The sequence below is a fragment of the Halichondria panicea genome, chromosome 8, assembly GCF_963675165.1.
Source record: "Halichondria panicea chromosome 8, odHalPani1.1, whole genome shotgun sequence".
Classification (NCBI taxonomy): domain Eukaryota; kingdom Metazoa; phylum Porifera; class Demospongiae; order Suberitida; family Halichondriidae; genus Halichondria; species Halichondria panicea.
The window spans coordinates 2,376,619-2,396,419 of NC_087384.1; the positions used below are offsets into that span (position 1 = coordinate 2,376,619).

Genomic DNA, 19,801 nt, shown 5'->3' on the forward strand with positions numbered 1-19,801 from the left:
ATGGCAGCTAAACAAAGCTCTTGGTACGACTGGGCGCCAGACACAGCTTTTTTTTTTTAGAGGTGAGTTTCCATAGAACAGCTTTAACTGTGGTGTGTGGGCAGCTAGTGGAGGAGTGGAGGGTGTCTGCTCTGAGATATGGTCAACGATATATATTATAGGTACGTCTGCATTGATGAGACATTAATTGATACAAGCATGAGTCTTTGTCATGCATGTGTGTGAGACAATGCAGTGTGTGGTGCCGACAGTGCTGTGGATTAGTGACAGTATAATTATACTGCTCTGAATGGCACCGTGAGGGAAATTAAAAGTCAAAAGTAACTGCGGGAAATCCAATAAGAAGCCTTTTCAACTTAATTGGTTCGTTGCATATAAAAACTAAACATATACAATGTACAACACAACCTACACAAGCTAATCTATAAGGGTTCTGTTCTGATATATCTACAGTCGATATGGAGTGCTGTATTACGTACGTGCACCTTCTCACAGCTCCTGTGCATGGAGGCAATAAAGAATGAGTTAGTGGGTGGGTGGCTAATCACAGTTCAGTAACCTTATATCAATGACTGGTGGGTGTAGGACGTACAGTTTTCAGTTTGACAGTGAAACACTAGTATAGGGGGGACACACATAGAGTGCATGCGCACACACACCTATATATATATACTGAGTGGTATGGGCATAACTTCCCTACATGCATAAGACACAGTGTTGGGAAGGTTTGGTGCATGACACTACGAAAAGGGGTACACACAAACACTCACTTTCAAGTACTGACAGACTAGGTCAGCAATCTCCCCTTTTCTCAGTTTTACTAACATTTCCAGAAGGGCCCTGAATGTCGCTTGTGAGCGCTGTTTTCCTCTCCAGATTTTCAAACACTCGATCATAGCTAGGTGGTTACTCTTTTTCAACTGGACATCACTTTGTTCTCCAGGGGTTAATTTCATAGCATCGACATAGAGCTCCACATAGTCGAAACAGGGAGCCAAATATGATACATCTTCTTGCTGGATTTCCCTGTTGACTTGGGCAGTAGTGAGCGGACATTTGTCCATCAGCTGTTGAAGCGCTGTACTCACTGGTTGAGCAGATGATCCTACAGCTGGAATGCAAGGTCAGATAATAATTATACAGTTACATAAACACTAACAACAAATGAAAGCACCACAGGTGCTGATGCCTCGGTGGTGATGCCTCGGTGGAGATGCCAAAGATACATAACATAAAGCTGCTTTTATTCAGTCCAATCATGCATGCAAACTCAATAATGATCGACCACATGATTGTTGTTAAAAACGATCGATGCCAAAAGTTCAAGTCTAAAATTAATGGCTGCCGTCTGCAGAGCCTTGCAGCTCTGTACCAATAGCTAGCGTTCTAGTGCAGAGCTAACTACTAAGTAGAGTAGCAACATTCGGTAAACAAGTTTGGCTGCGGCTCTTCTGAAAAGGCTGCAATGGCATTCCAAGTAAGCAAAACTAAGCATAACTCGAAAAATAAGTGGGTGAGGTGTGGGATTGCTCTATATACTGACAAGAGGGATGAGTCCGTATAGGAAAGTAAACCTCATATAAATGTGTCATTTGGCACAAAAACCATAAACTGAGAGTTTAAGGGTATCACGCATAATAGTTGGTTCTGACCTGGAAGAGTTTGTTGGAGGACCAGATTAAGAGTGATGAATTTGAAGGGATCCTTTGCACCCACTAGCTTGACTTTGTGGAGTAGCTCGGGAGGAGACACCTCATGGTCGCTTGTCACCTTAGCTTTCAAGTGGCAGTGCGGAATCGACTGTCCAGGTTTGAACTGATCAACATGCTTCTTCATTACCTATAATCATTTTATATTGAGACGATGTAATAATTATAAAATTTAAATACCGTAGGATGAAACATGGGCGTTATTTTCCACCCTCCACTGACTTCATCATCAGGAATATCCAGTGTTATTCTGTCCTTCTCAAACTCAACAAAATGATTCACTCCGAGAATAGCGTCTTTAGAGGAGTACTCCTCACTCACACGCTGTGCAGCGTACATGCATAAATGCTGTTGTGAAATGTTGTCACTTACTGTTCTATGAATTTCATCATTCCAGCTGACAACGAAATGTATTTCCCTGCTATGCAGCTCTGAGCCAAGGTAGTAGAGGCTGGCAATGTACTCTCTCTCCAGATCCTCTCCTGTTACCGCCAGTCCACTGAACTGGGAGAGCTCTAGTGAACCGTACGATGCCCGATCTGCAAACGAGTCACGTCTTTCGAGCTGCTTGAATGTGTAGGGCAGACTCTCTTGGGAGCAAAGTGCTCTTACAAATGAGAGCTTGGAGGAGCCGGTAATCTTGGCACAGTGCTGTATTTCAACTGTCAGCAGCTGCTGGAATTGACCCGGGGGATGAGGACGCAACCAAAAGACACCGCTGACCAACTGGAGATTGTCAGGAAACTTGTACGGTCCAGCTACACTGGCCATGATTTCTAGTCGACACTGATCAACACCAGCTGGCAGGGAGTCCTGGGGTATGTGGAGTTTGAACACATGGCCCTCCCAAACAAAGGTTTGGGATGAGTTGGTAACAATCACATGAGTGTGGGCTACAGCTTCAACACCAGGGAGATCTGAGCAGAGGAGAAGTACACAAAAAGCAGTTTTATTAGTGATTCTGAAAGGCAATACCTTTAAGGTTACTATTATCATAGATAGAACAGTAGGAGGGATTGGAAATGAAAATGTTTGCGTGAAACACTCTGCGTTATAGGGTGTGGCTAAAACTATAAAGGATTATTTTTATAGTCAGCATGCTCATTACCTGTCTTGACTGCTACAATGTGCTGTGCATAGAAACAGTGAAATTGATCACTATAGACGCCAGTATATGCAGCGTATAAGATTGGCATGACCGACGAATAGCTTGATACAAAATTGTTGGGAGTTCCAACGCTGAAACCACTGCAAAACAGCCCCACCCCACTACTGCTGCAAAGAAACAGCCCCACCCTACTTACTACTGCTGCGAAGAAACAGCCCCACCCCACTATTTAGTGTAACTGCATGCTGCTCGAACAGCCCTCCACTATCCTCGGCATCATAACCAAGCCAAAGAAGCTCGCCTCTACACTGCTGCAAAACAGCTCAAGCCCCCAGCAAAAAGAGCCGCTTCTAGTGCTATGGTGAAGCAGAATTGACATGCATCACAAAGTCGAGGACTAGGAACACAGAATCTTCCACAAAATGAGCCTTGGACAATTTTAAAACCTGCATGGTTGCAAAGAAAAAACTCCAGCAGTGCTGAACATTCCTGCATGGCTGGACTTACTTTAATTGATACTTGTTATTTCTCATGATACAATATTATTTTAATTTAATTGTCTGTCTGATGCCCAGAGGGGCGTTTTGTGGTTAGTGCATTATGACTTTGCGGTTAGTGCATTATGACTTTCAGCAGTGCATTATGCTGCATACTGCACTTAGCAACAACGTAGCAACGGGATATAAAATCAGTTAGCTGGTATAATTTAGGCTTAAAAATTAATTGTGGATTTGGTTAGTTTCGTGCAAATGCAACCCTAGCTGCTACCAGGGGCGGATCCAGGATTTAGGGAAGGGGGTTCTTACTTCTTGGCTGCGCAAAGCGCGGACAAGAAAGTGTCACTCGGCCGAAATTTTTGGCTGACCACGCCCCTTTTACATGCCACGCCCATTAATTAACCACATTCCCCTTCAACAAAAACAACAAACAGACACACACAGTCAGCTTTACCATATCCCTCGTGCGGCTACGCCTCGAGGTATAAAAACATAAATTATATAATATCTGAAAGAACACAAGGCAAAGCCATTCTCATGCTCTGGGATAGTGATTGCACTTTCTTCTCTTTCAGGAGAGCACCAATGTCCATTGGCTGATCCTCAGCGGAACATCTCGTTGCTTGCTTCGATGAACATGGAGGGGTGATGGAGGTGGCTGGTGGTTCCAGTGGAGCCTGAGATAGTTGTGACTGGAGGAGAGATGGTTGTGACTGGAGGAGAGACGGTGGTGGCTGGAGGAGAGACGTTGATGACTGGAGGAGAGACGGTGGTGGCTGGTGGTTCTCTTGAAGAGGAGACTGGCTGTAGACTTGCCGCATCATCTAGATTATTATATTATTATTATAGAAATTATAATTAATCTATACAGTGTCTATCATTCAGTATGCAGTGCCATGAACTCTCCCTTACCTGAAACTTTACTCTTCTTAAACCAGGAGTCAATGGAGGGTTGCAATCTAGACCTTTTGTTAGGATTCATGGCCAGGCTCAATTATCACTGCGACCATGGCTGGATGAGTCAATATAGCCAGCCCCACCCTCATATTATGCAGAGAGTACCAGCCCCACCCTCACATTATGCAGAGAGAACTTTGTACCCTATTGTCACGACAGTAAGCTAGCTAGCTAGCTATAGCTAGCCAGGTGTAATATAAAGTATCAACTTAGTGGAAGGGTAGTTCGTACGAACCCAACAAACTACCTCTGGATCCGCCCCTGTGCTACTGCTGCAGAACGTGTGTTTTTTCTATCAGTATACACATACATGCATAATTTACCAAATATATCTCTGCTCCAAGTGACAATGCATGATGCATGCATATACATTGTAGTTTGCTAGCTAATCTATTGCTTAAAAAAATGCAGTCTCACGTGTGCATGTATGAGTTAGGTGCACTGCTTTGAAGCTTGGTAGATTTATGTATATGTATCGTTATTCTCAGATTATTATTATGTAAAACCGAAGATAGTATCTCTTACGTGGGGTCAATTGCTGACAGATTTGATGAGCTGTGTCTCCTTTCCCCATTCCCATGCAGAACGATATCCAGTAGAGCTCCGTAAGTTGCTTGATAAGGATTATATCGTTTCCAGATTTGCAGGCACTTCATCATGGCTGCTTGAGTGTCATTTATACGATGCAATTCTTTCACATCGGCAATAGCTAGCCCCATAGAACTCGAATAAAGTTCCACATTATCAAAACATAAGGCCAGTTTTAGAGTATCAGGGTCCTCTATTTCACTGTTGAGTTGCTCGTCAGTCAGACTGTATCGTTTTATTAGTTCTTGGAGCATGACTTGATTAGCAGGTGGTCCTATAGAGAAAGTGAGCATTTATATTAGTGACATGAACAACGTCGATGTACGTAGTCAGACACATGAGTTCTGCATGCTTCAGTTGTTAGGGGCATGCATATGCATGCATCGTTATCCATGAGGGGATGATGCATGCTCGTTGCTGGCAATACAGTATGAATATTAAACTATTGATAGTCATATTAAAATATCTGAAGTCTTACCTGAGGTAGAGGTAGAAGGTATCTGGTGCTCTTCTCTCAATGTCTGTGAAAAGATATAGTACAACACAGTTTCATACATACTTCGAACTGTGATTATTGCAATGTATACATACATGCAGACAGTTTTTGTAATTTTTACTCTAATTATTTATACTAAACACAGAGGGATCAATATCATCATGAGTCACACCAGCTAGGTCCTGTATGTGCATGATAGCAGTATAGTACTAGTAAAGTTATATTCACCATGAAAGCAAAATAAATTCAAGAGAAGTAATCTCATGCATGCAGTGCTCCAGTCCTGGCATGTATACTATACAATCATTGACTGCTGTATACACCACATGAGCAGAAGAGTGCTCCAGTCCTGGCATGTACTATACAATCATTGACTGCTGTACACCACATGAGCAGAAGAGTGCTCCAGTCCTGGCATGCACTATACAATCATTGACTGCTGTACAACACATGAGCAGAAGAGTGCTCCAGTCCTGGCATATACTATACATGCAATATTGACTGCTGTACACCACATGAGCAGAAGAGTGCTCCAGTCCTGGCATGCACTATACAATCATTGACTGCTGTACACACATGAGCAGAAGAGTGCTCCAGTCCTGGCATGTACTATACATGCAATCATTGACTGCTGTACACCACATGAGCAGAAGAGTGCTCCAGTCCTGGCATGCACTATACAATCATTGACTGCTGTACACCACATGAGCAGAAGAATGCATGTTAACATTAACGATACATGCAGTATAACACCAGAGGAAGATTATCCGGTCAATTAAAACATGCGTCCAGAAGATTTTACTCTATATCAGAGGATTGGAGGTACCAAAGGAAGAATAAGACGATCAGAATGTAATTAAAGTTCAGATATAATTATTGTTGACCCTCTCTATCGTATAGTGGGTAATTTTCGTGGGGTAAATGTATAGTCGTATAAATAGTCGTTATTTTTGTGGGAAAGCTGGCGACATTTTTCATCACAAAAATGTAGCCGTAACGCATCTAAACGAAATTTATGCTGACGTAAATCACCGTTTTCCAGATAAACGAATTTTTTTACCCCACGAAAATTATACTCGCTATATATATACGGTATCCCATCCTATAACACAGTATACAGTATGTATACTTTATGTATACATGCAGCGGCCCATATATAATTATATAAAACTGTGTTTACGTGCTGACATAACAATTTACCAAGTATTGACAGATGCTGGTAGCAATCTCTTTCTTCCTCAGATCCAATAAGATCCTAATCAGTGCTCTGAAGGTTGCTTTGCTGGGTTCGTGACCCCTCCAGATTGACAAACAGTTGATCACTGCCACTTGATTGCTTCTACTTATATAATTCTCTCGCCTCACGTCAGCTTGTTCATTTCCAGTCAACTTCAGTGGGTTGAGGTAGAGCTCCACATCATCGAAGTGCATAGCTACTGGAGCATAGTCGTTTTGTGCAATCTCTCGATCCAACTGCTCGTCAGTGACTCCATGCTTGACCATCAACTCATGGAGGCTGGTAGTCCCTGGATCCTACACATGACAGAAACCATTATAGTAACTAGACCCACTAATAGACAGCCCAATCCGGGCAAATCAACAACACTAGGGTACAAGGACACACATTCACCAAATTTGTGCCACGTCGGCAATGATTTAGACCCTTTAGACTTATAAACTTACAGTTTTAGCACATTGAAGTATGTAATTATAATTTATTTTATTTATAGCTATCTCTGCGTAGTTAAGGCCCGGGTCTGGCTGTAAATACCAAAATTTAACACTATGTTCATACTGCTGTATTATTTGCAATATACAGTGTATGCTGCATCAAAATGATCCAAAATGAAGCTCAATGTTTTCTTTTTCCAAAAAACTAATTAGCTTAATTCAATTATGCTAATTAGCCCCAAAAATGGTGATGACGTCATGCCACTTTTAATAAGAAGAACTGCAAATGCGGCCATGAAGATGCTAAGATCAAGCTTCAAAAACAAGGCTAGATGAACTTATCATTGCTAGGTACTAATATCCGGCGGGGGAAGAGTAGGAGTTACTGTATTCTTGAGATACACAGCATAGCCTACCTCTAGAGTGGCTGTCAGAGCTAAAGAAGCCAGTATAGCTAAGGCAGTTTTGCACATATTGACTTCCCCCGCTGGAAATATAATCATGACAACCTACTCTATCTTTTGAGGGCCTAAACAACTAGTCTTACCTTGTGCAAGTCCACCGCATTTGTTGCTAAAGATTCTGTACAATAGTTCCAGCAGCTAGCTAAGCAAGTACCTTGACTTCTTGACACGCGACATCAATTGCAACGAATAAAATTAATAATGGTTATGAATCTCATTAACACTACATAATCTACATCATCTACATTAAATGTTGGTAATGAATAAAATTAATCTTATCAGTGCCTGACCCAGGCCTTAACTACACAGAGATGATACCTACCTATGGAAAGGACAGTATGACTTTTTACACCCTCGTTACTTTGATAACGTGATATCATATCTAGCGCTGGCCTCACGAATTGTTCTTAATTTTTAAAGGCGTGGCCAGGGAATGTAGCATGCAGTCAACCCACGAACGAAAATTAATGCTTTTTAGAGGCCATTCCACGAAATTTAAGTGCCTCAAAAATTTCGCGCTTAAGGTACCAAATTAGAGCAGGACAGTTCAGTGCTTTGATCAGTGGTTAGGTTAGCGTTGCAGGATTACGGTACATATGTAGTTACACACTTGCATGGAAAAGCGAGTTTCTTACAGCCAATATAATGATATAATTATGCATCGTATACATTACCTCTGATAGTAGTGAAATGTGGTGGTTTCTCTGAGACGGTTTAATTCCTTGCTTGTCTGGAACATCTTTGTGATTGTACTCTACTAGTAAAGATACTGCATGTGTGTTGTTTCTGCGTTGGACTTCATGAAGCATTGTCCTTTCGTTTGAGTCGATGTATATTGTATTGATGTCAACTTCATTTTGTTTCAGTAAATCTATATATAGCACTGCTCTAAACGTACTCAACTTATTAGGATCATTCGGAATACAGTTCATGAGATAGTAAAAGGGCGTGTGATCCTTTTCATCCAGAACTTGTATAGCAGGAATGATATCATGGTGAAATTGTTTACATGCGTCAATAACGATGTCAAGGAACCATGACCACTTACTCTCTCTAAAAGCAATGTGGAGAAGGGTGTTACTTCGATCAAGCATGTTAAAGTTGATTCCTGTTAGATTGGATAGGACATTGTGCTGAACACACAGGTTAAACAGTAGCTTGACTGCTGTACGATGTTGCGTTTCGAAAGCTAATTCGATGGGAGTTTGTCCTTTACCGGTTTTTGCATGCAGAATTTTCTTAATTTGCTGCATGAGGATCTCCTTGGACGAAAATACCTATTTTTTTTATCGACTCTAGTGCCACTGAGAATAGCACTATGAACTGGCAAATCTCCATCTTTATCCGTTTTAACCAGCTGTTCAGGAGGCATCTTAGAAATAATTTTCTTCATGCTTTCAAAAGTGAAAAATGTACTGCTTCGAGCTAGGCCATGAGTTACAGTTCCTCCGAATTGCTCATAAACTTTGTCAATTGAGTCTCGATACCCCACATTGAGGGGATTATTATCCACTAGATGTTGGAAATGTTCTTTTAGCCACAGCTCCCAGGCCCACTTCAGACCCTGCAAATAAGCACAAACATCAATGTACTAGAATTGGCCTGAGAAACACCAAAAAGTGTGTTAACAAGAAAACGGAGCTTTACGCCAATACGTATTAAGCAAAATCCTTCATTAAAATCCTTACATAATATAATTTATGTGTATTATCAAAAGAGAGTATCACAATGACAATGGTACATGTGTCTAATATAATATTAAACTAGCTCTAGATCTACCTGCTTTGTTGACATAGTTGACAATGTGTGCCTTGATCAATCACTAGACAAAGAACTACTCATAAGGCCTTAGGTTGATGATCTTCATTGTTCACCAAATATAGTGCTTGCAGTAAAAAAATCAGTAGATCTATACCACAACTGTACCGTATACCTTGCGCGCTGTGCATGCGCAACTACTGGATCAGGCTCAGGTGATCAGGAGCCACGGCTACTAGTAATGATCTTTACCACACTGATTGTTACTCGGGTCATTATAGCCTCGATTCCAGGCCGCAGGGAAAAGCGTTCATAGATTGCGTATCAATTTTATGCGCAAGCTCCTCATTTAATATTTGGTCTCTGTGTTAAATCTTACACGAAAATCGTTCTTAACGTCCAAGATTAAAGGCGTGGCCTGGGAATGTTTCCGGTAAGCAGTCAACCCACGAAATTTAAGTGCTTCGAAAATTTCGCGTAACACTTCCCAGAAACCACACATGCTGATTGCGCAGTTCCTAATACAGGCAGTATGCCCTGGCAAATTATGCCGGCATAATTCGGGGCATAATAGGTTAGGTCATTATGCTGGCATAATTGGGGCACATACAGTGCAACAACCAAAGAGAGTAGATTTTTATTTATTTTCACATTTTGTGGCATATCTAATGAAGTAAAAGTGATATGATCTATTTGAGTGCAGGTACTGAAAGTTAAACTATTGGCGCTTCCATTGGACCACCACCTGTTACATCATATGACATCATCACTATGAAATGGCTGTCTGAAGATGTGTACCTCCGAAAATATGTTAGGAATAGAAGTAGCTTATTTGTTTGAGTTAAGATCTGAAATTTGTTGTATGTACCTGAGTATATTGCTCATCTTTTGAGCTTCAACGGAAGTCTGGGCTACTAGTAAGTTCTGAGAAATACTGCATTTTGTTGTTTTTTGGTGGCAAATATGTTAGGAATACAACTTTCGATTTTATGCTAGTTAAGGTCTGATTTTTGAGAAGGATGTACTACAATAGTGTAAAATTCATTTGCACTAACTTACAGGAGTTAGGCTAGCCTCTTCTTTGCTAGAGCAGCCCTTCTTGTCAAAAATGGTGATTTTGCTCCGTTTTGCTACTTTTGCTGACGTATGCAATGATGTTCATTGATTTGTGACATCATAAATCATCTTGTTGTTATTTGCTACATCCAAAGGTCATGTGATGTCTACCTGCAACTACACAGTTGGTGTGTTGGTCATTCTGTGTCACAGGGGCGTGGCAATTGAGCTTACTGTACTAGTAGCCAAATCGCCCCAAAAGTCATAAAAAGCACTGTTTTTGACAAGATGGGCCGCTCTAGCAAAGAAGAGGCTAGCCTAACTCTTGTAAGTTAGTACAGATGAAAAGTACACTATTGTAGTACATGCTGCTCAAAAATCAAACCTCAACTAATATAAAATCGAAAGTTGAATTCCTAACATATTTGCCACCAAAAAAAAACAAAATGCAGTATTTCTCAGAACTTACTAGTAGCCCAGACTTCCGTTGAAGCTCAAAAGTTGAGCAATATACTCAGGTACATACACAACAAATTTCAGATCTTAATTAACTCAAACAAATAAGCTACTTCTATTCCTAACATATTTTCGGAAGTATACATCTTCAGACAGCCATTTTATATTGATGATGTCATGTGATGTAACAGGTGGTGGTCCAATGGAAGCGCCAATAGTTAAACTTTCAGTACCTATACTCAATTAGTGCTGTCACATGATCTCCAGCCAATCAGCTTATCTGAAAGCAGTCAGGTGACCATGGATTAAATAACTTAATCCACACTTAACTCTTCCCCTACTGTACTCTAGATAATAATTTGCTTATCGTTTTCCCTCAGGCGAACTCAGTACACGTTCAGTGATGACGAGGAGGAGAAAAGAGTTGTCAGGCCAGAGAAAGAAAAACGGTCAGTATAATAGTCTATTACGCAGAAATCATCTTAACGAATGAACTACTCCAGTTATGATGAGATCAAGGAGGTCATTCAGTCGCTCAAGAACAGTGTCAAGATCAAAGATGTAGCAAAAGTGCAAACATGTGAGACCTCTATACCGATTAAACTGTACACCAACTGAGTTATACATTTTCCTTCTTTTGTTAGGTTTTGATGGTTTACAGAAAGTCTTTCTTAAAGCAAAGGCTGTGATTGACAAAGAACCTGAGACCCCACGATTCTACATTCGAGCTTTGATGGAGCTCGAGGATTTTGTTAAGGAGGTAAGGAGGTGAGTAAATGGCACAAAGCAAAATTCGGATCTTCATGCCTACATGCATGCAGAATGTACGTGTATTCATTGTATATACATGTATAATCATGCACATGTAAACCGAATGATAAATTTTATATTGATGGCTTCATGAAGCAGAACCAGCTCCAGTGAAGAAAGAGAAAGACGCTAAATCAAAACCTAAAACTGAGGTGAGTGTTGGCTTTAATTAATTAGCTCATGTTTATATAGTGTTGCAACAAAAAGATTTCATATCTGTGTATCTTTCCATTCCGGATTAGGGTGAGTCTGATTCCGATGACAGCATGGACTGGGACATGACAGAATCCAGTTCCAGTTCTAGCAAGGCTGAGGAAGGCACTGGAACCACCTACCACTATACTGCCGACTACTTCCTCAAAAGGTGGGCGTGGCATACAGGGTTTAATCTAGGATAAACAGTTTGAGGAGGAAGGTTTGGGCGCGTAAGCCTATGATGATGTCATGCGTCTGATGTTGTACTAATGCATGTACCTTAACGTTAAGGTGACATATTTTCACAGGTAGATTTGTTTGCGTTTTTACATTTGCTGGTATAATTTTTTGCGAAATGTCGATCTAAACAAGAGGGCGGCCAATTATTTGCGAGTACTAATTTTTGCGATTTTACTCTCGAAATAGCAGAAATTAATACACGCGAAAATATGTCACCTTAAGGTCTAATGTGATGATATCATTATTCTACGTAATGCTTGAGGTGAACCTTCCCTGCCCCCCTCCCCCCCCCCCCCACTACATGAAACCCTGACATGTAGTTCTTTTGTTTGCAATTGTGTTTCTTGTTGTCACGTGACCTACTATACTTTGATTGGCTCATCTTGTCACATGATTGCAGAGACAAGAATGTGCAGGAGAGCAAGACGCGTAAGAGACGAGAGGAGAGAATCAGGAAACCCATCGCTCCCGACGATGACGATGAGGACTGGGAGACAGTCACCAGACTCGGCAAGCAGATGACCATACAGGTAGGTATGTGTGTTGTGTGTGTGGAACCCTTTTACAATGGATTGGATTTGCAAAGGCTAATTGCTTGAGCTGCACCGCGCCTGTCGGACACTTTTGTAGAACAAAAAAGTGGCCTTTGTTGAGGGTACATTGGTTTTGTACGTTAGCTGTTCATTTATGACATCGGTGCCTGGCCTTAATATATATTACAGGTGACCTTTCTTTAGTAGTGCAGGGTTCCATTGTAGCTCTTGTCCTAATAGCCTTTACATGCACCTCCTTCCAAAATCAACTTTCTACAATATTGGCCCTCTGCTGCACAATAGAAGTGTGTTCCCTGAGTGTCCACAACGTACATGTACACTTACATGTAGTACATGTAGTTCGTAACGTGTATATATCACCCACTCCAGGACAGGACCAAGATGCTGTTTGGCAAAGATGTTGAGGTGGGGCATGACGTCATCAAGAGAAAAAGAGACGAATTTATGATGAATCGCGGAAAAAGACAACCGATCGTACACAGACCACGTTAACCCCTCGTGGCTCCAGGGAGAAAAGACGGTGGCAGACTTTATCTATCGAGTACAATTGTACGTTGAGAGGAAGTTTGAGAACTCTTGTCTGGACCTTCTTTGTAGGATCTATATACGCACCATCGAGCACGCCTACTACAAGGTACAGCATGCATCGGCGTTATAGGATATGTACCTTTAGAGGTATAAATAACAGTCGGTCATCGGTCAATTTCCGAGCAATTAGCCTATTTGACCGGCCATTTAGCTACTTGCTCGGTCATAGTGTCCTAACATGCAAAGATTGAAGGCCAAAGGTCATAGTTATGATGCGCATGCGCACTAAAATAATGATCTCATAACAGCCATGTGTCTTTGTTCATTGCACAAGAGGCCTAGATGTTTATATAGCTATGTAGCAGAGTGATAAGACGACTAGGTAAGCTTTTATTTTGTGTGCTAAGCATTACCTTGCCTTTCCTAAAGCTTAGAGATTACTAAGGACATTGCATGGGTAATTTAGTGTCCGACCAATATCACCTGATAGCAGAACAAAATGTATTTTGCTATGACAACTTGTCAGGACAATCACGATGTGTTATTTATACCTCTGTGCCTTCCTTAGTAATGTTGTGTACGTAAGTGCACCTTCCTCTAGTAACAACAACTAGCCCCTCCCACTGTCTGTATGCTCGTGTTGTAAATCTCAGTAGGATACGTATCTTATCAACTATGTAGTGTCGATCTGGTAAATATAGTTGACATTCGCTGTTTAGGAAGTTTCTAAGAATCCAAAGGGCTAGTTGCAAACATAGATTGGGTGCATGGAGTTACTTCCGGACAGGGGTTTGACACAGTGTTCACCTTATCTTCAACTGCAATACGTACTTTTTTCGTAGTCACGGTTTCTTTAGGATTAGAAGAATATAATTATTATGCACGTGTACTAGTAGTTGGATATACTCTGGATACTAAATCAGTGCTTTTGAGCTTCTAAGTCCCATAGACACCTCTAAAACAGTGTCGGACTAATTATTTATTCAGGGGGTAAGTATAAGCATTAATGTTTATCTATTTGCTTGATCAGAGTCTGATGGGGCTTTTATGCAAAGGAGGCTAGCTGATACCATATATACTGTATAGAGGGTAATTTTCGTGGAGCAAAATGTTCATGGTTGAAGGTCTGACCACGAATAGTTTACCCACGAATGAAGCGACATTGCTTAAAGACCTGCAGTGCAAGCAGTAACCACGAAATGACTAAATATTGCTCAACCACGAATATTTTGCCCCCCGAAAATTACCTGCTATACGGTATATCAAAGCTGCTGCGTGCACAGATTAAAGCTATTATTTGGAGTAAATACAGTAATAGTGCAGTCACGTATAATGTCGTAAATCAAAATCAGAGAAGAGGGGAACCTAGTATATACAAAAAACGATAAATGATGTGATTAACTATACAATACTGAACTAATGTGTCTCCAAATACATGTAAGTTAACTCAAGTACAGTGTTCAATTAGAAGTTATTCAACTCCTCGAGGTAGTGAGGGTTGTAGTGTTTTAGCATTCAATTTGGCTTCGATCGATTCAATACGCTCGTGTAGTTTGTCAATAGCAGCTAGGTTATGTACTCCGACTTCTCTCTTATGTTGTTCTATCTCATCTCCAGCTCCCTCGTGTGTGCAACCTGCCCACACGTATTTACATGGCCTCATTCGCTTTGTGCACTCGTTTTTAACATGGCTTTTGTTTTCTCGGTTAATAGTGAGAGTTATTGTTCCACCACATTTAGCATGCGTATGTTGCCGCTAGTGACCTTATCAGAGTTGTACTGGCTGATTTTCCCACAGTTAGTGCAAGCCTGGTATGTGCAGTCACTACAGGATAGACCAGTATTGTCTTCAAATCTTACTTTACCTTTTCCAATTTCCTTTTTTCCACAATTGCATCGAAAAAAACTCTTCGGTATTTTACAATGAATGCATTTATTGGCAAACGTTTCTTCACCATGATATTCTGCTGTTTTGAAGCGCTGAAAAAATAAGCAATCAACCTAAATTTTGCTAATTAATTGTTTGCTGCTTGCCTTCTGGTGAAGTGCTGCTGGTTGGCCTCTTCTTTCCCATTTGAGCAGTACTGGAGTGACCTCTTTCCTGAGTACCACTGGCTTCTGGTGTAATACTGTTATTTGTGCTTGAGGCTTGTGGTGTGTTTGCAATGGGAGTGGTAGGTTGCTTGGAATTCATAGACACATGTAATTGCATATTGGTAGGAGTGGTGGTAGTTGTAGTGTGAGTCTCCGTTGTGAGTCCTGTTGCTGTGCTAGTTACCGGGGACATTACTGGCATGCTATTTGCTGCAAAAGGTTTAGGATTACTATACTGTAAACATAAACAGTTATTTGTATAGTTACTGTACTACTACGCTTATATAGTTACATTGTACCTCCTTCTACTGGTAGTGTAGTAGTTGCAAGTTGTGGTGTGATGTATTTCTTTGTTATTTTATCGGCAATAACTTTTTTGCCAACAGTAGGATTTTCTAGAGCCTCTGTAATCTGATCCCATGTCAAATCTCCTTGGTCTAGCCTCGCAGTGAGCATCTCACGCAGTCTCTCTGTATTGTTTTGGAGGGTGCCCTCATTTAAAATCCGTTTTAGATCATTTGGGTCTACGTTAAGTTGAAGGCCCATATTAAACCATTTATCAGTCGCATCATATAGTGCTGTGTAGACATCTTTCAGTTTAAGAGAGTTTGGGCTAGAAAGAAGTAAATATATGAGCTTTAATTGTCATTATCTGAATACTAGAACACTTTTTATTACCTGACATACCCTCTGTCTGTATCACCACTCATTTCTTTTAGAGTCTCTTTCTTGTTTTTGGGCCATGAGTGTGATAAATTGTCAATCGTAGTTGCACGTGATCAGGCTTGAGGCTTTTAGCTATGTCTGATTTTTGATGAGTATGTACTATAATAGTGTAGTTTTCATCTACCTACCTTTAGAGAACCTGCAAGAGTCTCTTTCTTTGCTAGAACAGCCCTTCACATTTCTTGTTTTGCTACTTTTTGCTGATGTAAGCAAGGATTTTCCCTGAAATGTGACATCACACAAATCATCATGTCATTATTTGCTACATCCAAAGCTCATGTGATGTGCCTACCTGCAACTGCACAGTTGGTATCATATCAGTCATCAAACGTTGACATTGAAGCATCAAACCAAGATGATGTTTTACACACAAAACATATTGACTTTGCTGTTTCTTGCTTATGTTGTACTGTGCTGGCTATAACTCGAGATACCAACCAAATATACTCCTATCAAGGTCAGCAAAGAAGCCTATAGTCTTAGAAATAATTTATGGCTCCTGCGTGAGATTATGTCCTGCGGCTAAAGCACAATCATAATTCTAGCTTTCTGCTGTAGTAAGCACTAGCACAATTCTATAGCTTTCTGCTTTAGTGACCCTTTTCCATTGTTCCTGGTACGGGATCACTTCAGCTGTAAATACGTGTATACCTCGAGTAAAGGCCGCGTATAGCTAGTTAGCCAACACTAATAGCTTCTTAGCATTTGCTCGCTCGTATTCGACAACGAAGCTTTAATATGAAATTCTGCCACTATTAGAACTAATAACTTGTTGTGTGAAGGCTATCCATGCTGTAAACGCAGTGCTGTGACATCCAGGTGAGGCTCAGAAATCACAGACAGATAGAAAGAAACTCTTACTTGAACTTCGTTGATCCTTGAGCAGCTGTTGCAGTCTATACATACAGACTGGAAAACACACTACCCGGCATATACCTCACTTGCACATGCGCACCAAGGCATAATTACCCACACCATACACCTGCTTACCCCATCTCCATGCATAAACACACACACACACAGTCTGACACCACATGTACCTGGCAGCAGTGGCCGTGGCAGTTCTCTGTTTACACTACTCACAGACCAACAGAGACCTTACACTTTAGCGTTGAGTAGCTAGCTTGATCTGTATCATTATTTATCATATAATTATACTGTACTGTTGTCAATAATTTATGTTTTGCAATATAAATGTAAAGAATTTTGGAACGTAATAATTATGATACAGTATAAGTGTTCATCTATTTAGAGTTGATCACCAGCACCACTGGACTCTGCTTATTGAGAGGTAAATTCTTCTTGCTTTATCAATAGCTCATCAGTATCGAGTCTAAGCTTCTTGATGTATGATGATTTAGCATCAGGCTTCTTGATTGGTGCTATAATGTGGGGAGTGAGGCATGACGTGAAGTGTATGTGTGAAGCATTATAGACATGTGGCTACACCTTGTAAACTGGTGTGAGTTTTCATTAGCCCAGATCCACGAGGATGCCAGTAGATTGGCTCCTTGAGACGGTCAATCTGTCACAGTCATGGTACTTGTAGGTGGAAGCTTGTCGCTAATTGAAGTGAAGATCTCTTGCACAGGCATAAGAGCCTCTTATGCCTGTGCAAGATATCTTAAGAGGTGACCCCAGTTCGTTTTGTACAAGTCTGTTATCCTCCAAACATCATTGATACTACATGCAATAATTATAACAAACAATGTAGTTTTCCCAGATTGCTTCAACTTTGGCAAGGGAATGAAGAACATGGCTTTCAAAATAGGCCGAATACACAACAAATAGGAATATCTTTGGGTTGGCAGTAAGGTGCATTTGTGGGAATAGTGGTGCCATAATATCTTCCATGATATTTGTGGTATCCTTACCACATTTGGCTGGTTCTATGGAACTAACGTTAAGATAAAGAGTCTGACTGTGATTCCGTAAATACTGTACTGTACCTGTTCGTGTTTATTAGTTCTAGTAGTTCCTTTCTAGTTTATGTTCTTATTTAGTCATTTCTGTACTAGTGTTCTAGAAGGTTCTCTCTAGTATTGTTTTTGTATAAATAGCCTGTATTGATGGGGCCACAACAAAGAGTGTGTAGAAGATTACCTGGTCCAAATCCATTTATCGACACTATTATGGGATGGTGTTTTAGCTCCACAAGATCTGGAGCTTGAATGTATATGATGTTAAAGATAATTATTTTATCACGAGGTTGGTACCACAATACTCAATAGCCAATCCTAAGCTTGTCGTTAGTTTCATCTCATCTGCTATCATTTGATGTGGTTCAAGAGAGGTCAAACCGGGTATTCCAGCTCCAGCTTCAATCGCAGGACCACTATGCCCACCTCCTCTCAGTTATGCTAGGACTGCTCTCAATAAAACTCTTAGAGCGTTCTGATAACACACTGGGTGGCCACAATAGGCCTTGGCAAATTATGCTTTTTTCTATTCTCAAAAAGTCAGCCTATTAATTATTCCAGTTTGGTGTACCCATTATTCCAGTTTAAAGACATCAATGAAAAGACAATTTATAGCACTACCTGAGGTAGCCTCGTTGTCTCTATAGCTAGTATTTTCAAATCGGCGAGGTAGCATTACAGAAAGTGAAATATAATCCCTCTAGATAGTGCGGAAAAAGAAAACACTCTTCCATGCCTGCCTAGTGGCTAGTGTTTACAGTACAGATCTATTGTGCATGTATCTAGCTAAAATTAATTATAAGATGTGAAAATTAAGTCTACCAGACTCTGAGGGTCAAATTATGTTAATTTAGTGCATGCACTATTATTCTCAATTATGCAAAGGTCACTGGAATGCAGTATGAACTAATTTTCTAGTGTCTCTGACCTGTGAATCTGCCCTCAAGCATGCAGATTCACAGGTCAGAGACATTAGTACTATCAGCATGATAACTTGTGAAGTTGTGTCCATTATGATAGATAAAAATTATATCCTTTTCTACGTACCTATATGTAGCTGTCTGCATGGCTTGTAGGCAATAATATCATTATCCTAGTGCAAGTGAAGCATTGCATGCATATGTACAGGCTCATGTTAATGGCGTATTAAATGAGCATATATACCAATTGCCCTCCATGCATGCATGCAGTATAACACTGAACAGTAGCATATCTCATATCAACGCTAAAAATGCTATGACTATAGTCAAACTAAATACATTGATATGTTCTCATTGTCCACAATAAGAACATGCAGAGAAACTGCATGGTGGATGAATTACATGTTTGTGTCAGCAATATTAATTTACATACCGTATAGCGGGTAATTTTTGTGGGGTAAAAAATTCGAAAACGGTGATTTTTGTGAGTATAAATTTCGTTTAGTCTCGTTGTCTGCACTGAATTCGGTAAGCCACGCCTACGTTAAAATTTCGTGGAGGTCAGCTTGACCACAAAAATAACGAATTTTTTACCCCACAAAAATTACCCGCTATATGGTATATAAAAAAAATGGTGTTGAGAGTGCATGTAGTGACAGCTATATAAAGCAGATTCAAGTACGTCTATAGATCTCTATACAAGTAGATCTAGCAGTGGTATACAGAGCACCTATTCTTTCGATGCAGCAACTTTTAAAGCATACAATTATAATGATTATGTTGCTTCACCATGTCCATAGAAAACAAGGCAACAGGCAACAGTTTATTTTACAATATTAAAAAAATCATTATACGATAATTATATTATTGACCAGAAACTGGAACAAAAAGGGTCCACGTCCACCTTTAATATATAATATGCATTCTCTTAGCATGATCAGACAAGGTAACAGTGTGCCCAATTAAGAGTCCATCCAGATGGATATCACTGCAGCTATACAGCTACCATGCATGCACTGTAAAAACAGGGTGGTGACCGTCACTACCAAATGTGG

General features: G+C 40.5%; 3 protein-coding genes and 1 long non-coding RNA gene across 16 annotated transcripts; 1 reads left to right on the forward strand and 3 right to left on the reverse strand.

Moving 5' to 3' along the window:
• Window positions 1-291: 291 nt before the first annotated feature.
• LOC135339700 (uncharacterized) lies at window positions 292-10,987 on the reverse strand. Of its 5 annotated transcripts, XM_064535939.1 has the most exons (8): window positions 4,227-4,943; window positions 2,818-4,138; window positions 2,082-2,626; window positions 1,890-2,033; window positions 1,653-1,839; window positions 771-1,111; window positions 560-616; window positions 292-498 (listed from the first exon to the last, which is right to left on the reverse strand). In XM_064535939.1, the coding sequence occupies exons 2-7, from the start codon at window positions 2,903-2,905 to the stop codon at window positions 566-568; spliced, it is 1,356 nt and encodes a 451-aa protein (XP_064392009.1). In that variant the 5' UTR covers window positions 2,906-4,138; window positions 4,227-4,943; the 3' UTR covers window positions 292-498; window positions 560-565. The 5 variants fall into 5 exon arrangements, with proteins under 5 accessions (XP_064392009.1, XP_064392008.1, XP_064392013.1 ...); XM_064535938.1 differs by having other exon boundaries at window positions 2,818-4,943; XM_064535943.1 differs by lacking the exons at window positions 292-498; window positions 560-616; window positions 771-1,111; ... (1 more) ...; window positions 1,890-2,033; window positions 2,818-4,138 and adding exons at window positions 5,338-5,380; window positions 6,556-6,653; window positions 6,771-6,888; window positions 8,165-9,054; window positions 10,308-10,987 and having other exon boundaries at window positions 2,584-2,626; window positions 4,797-5,133.
• Window positions 10,988-11,066: 79 nt separating this feature from the next.
• Window positions 11,067-17,119, forward strand: LOC135339814 (eukaryotic translation initiation factor 3 subunit C-like). 6 transcript variants are annotated; one of them, XM_064536095.1, is made up of 9 exons: window positions 11,067-11,209; window positions 11,264-11,340; window positions 11,405-11,528; window positions 11,667-11,722; window positions 11,813-11,934; window positions 12,406-12,535; window positions 12,929-13,022; window positions 13,060-13,193; window positions 16,931-17,119. In XM_064536095.1, exons 5-9 carry the CDS (start codon window positions 11,837-11,839, stop codon window positions 17,024-17,026), a joined length of 552 nt encoding a protein of 183 aa, XP_064392165.1. In that variant the 5' UTR covers window positions 11,067-11,209; window positions 11,264-11,340; window positions 11,405-11,528; window positions 11,667-11,722; window positions 11,813-11,836; the 3' UTR covers window positions 17,027-17,119. The 6 variants fall into 6 exon arrangements, 4 of the variants coding, with proteins under 4 accessions (XP_064392165.1, XP_064392163.1, XP_064392164.1 ...); XM_064536093.1 differs by having other exon boundaries at window positions 11,670-11,722; XM_064536094.1 differs by having other exon boundaries at window positions 11,405-11,520.
• On the reverse strand, window positions 14,421-16,147 carry LOC135339799 (uncharacterized). 4 transcript variants are annotated; one of them, XM_064536072.1, is made up of 5 exons: window positions 16,036-16,147; window positions 15,869-15,985; window positions 15,481-15,794; window positions 15,122-15,391; window positions 14,421-15,067 (listed from the first exon to the last, which is right to left on the reverse strand). In XM_064536072.1, exons 2-5 carry the CDS (start codon window positions 15,889-15,891, stop codon window positions 15,039-15,041), a joined length of 636 nt encoding a protein of 211 aa, XP_064392142.1. In that variant the 5' UTR covers window positions 15,892-15,985; window positions 16,036-16,147; the 3' UTR covers window positions 14,421-15,038. The 4 variants fall into 4 exon arrangements, with proteins under 4 accessions (XP_064392142.1, XP_064392140.1, XP_064392141.1 ...); XM_064536070.1 differs by having other exon boundaries at window positions 15,860-15,985; XM_064536071.1 differs by having other exon boundaries at window positions 15,869-16,117.
• LOC135339888 (uncharacterized) lies at window positions 17,083-19,767 on the reverse strand. Its single transcript, XR_010396130.1, has 2 exons — window positions 17,357-19,767; window positions 17,083-17,289 (listed from the first exon to the last, which is right to left on the reverse strand). It is a non-coding gene; the product is annotated as an uncharacterized LOC135339888 (long non-coding RNA).
• Window positions 19,768-19,801: the final 34 nt, after the last annotated feature.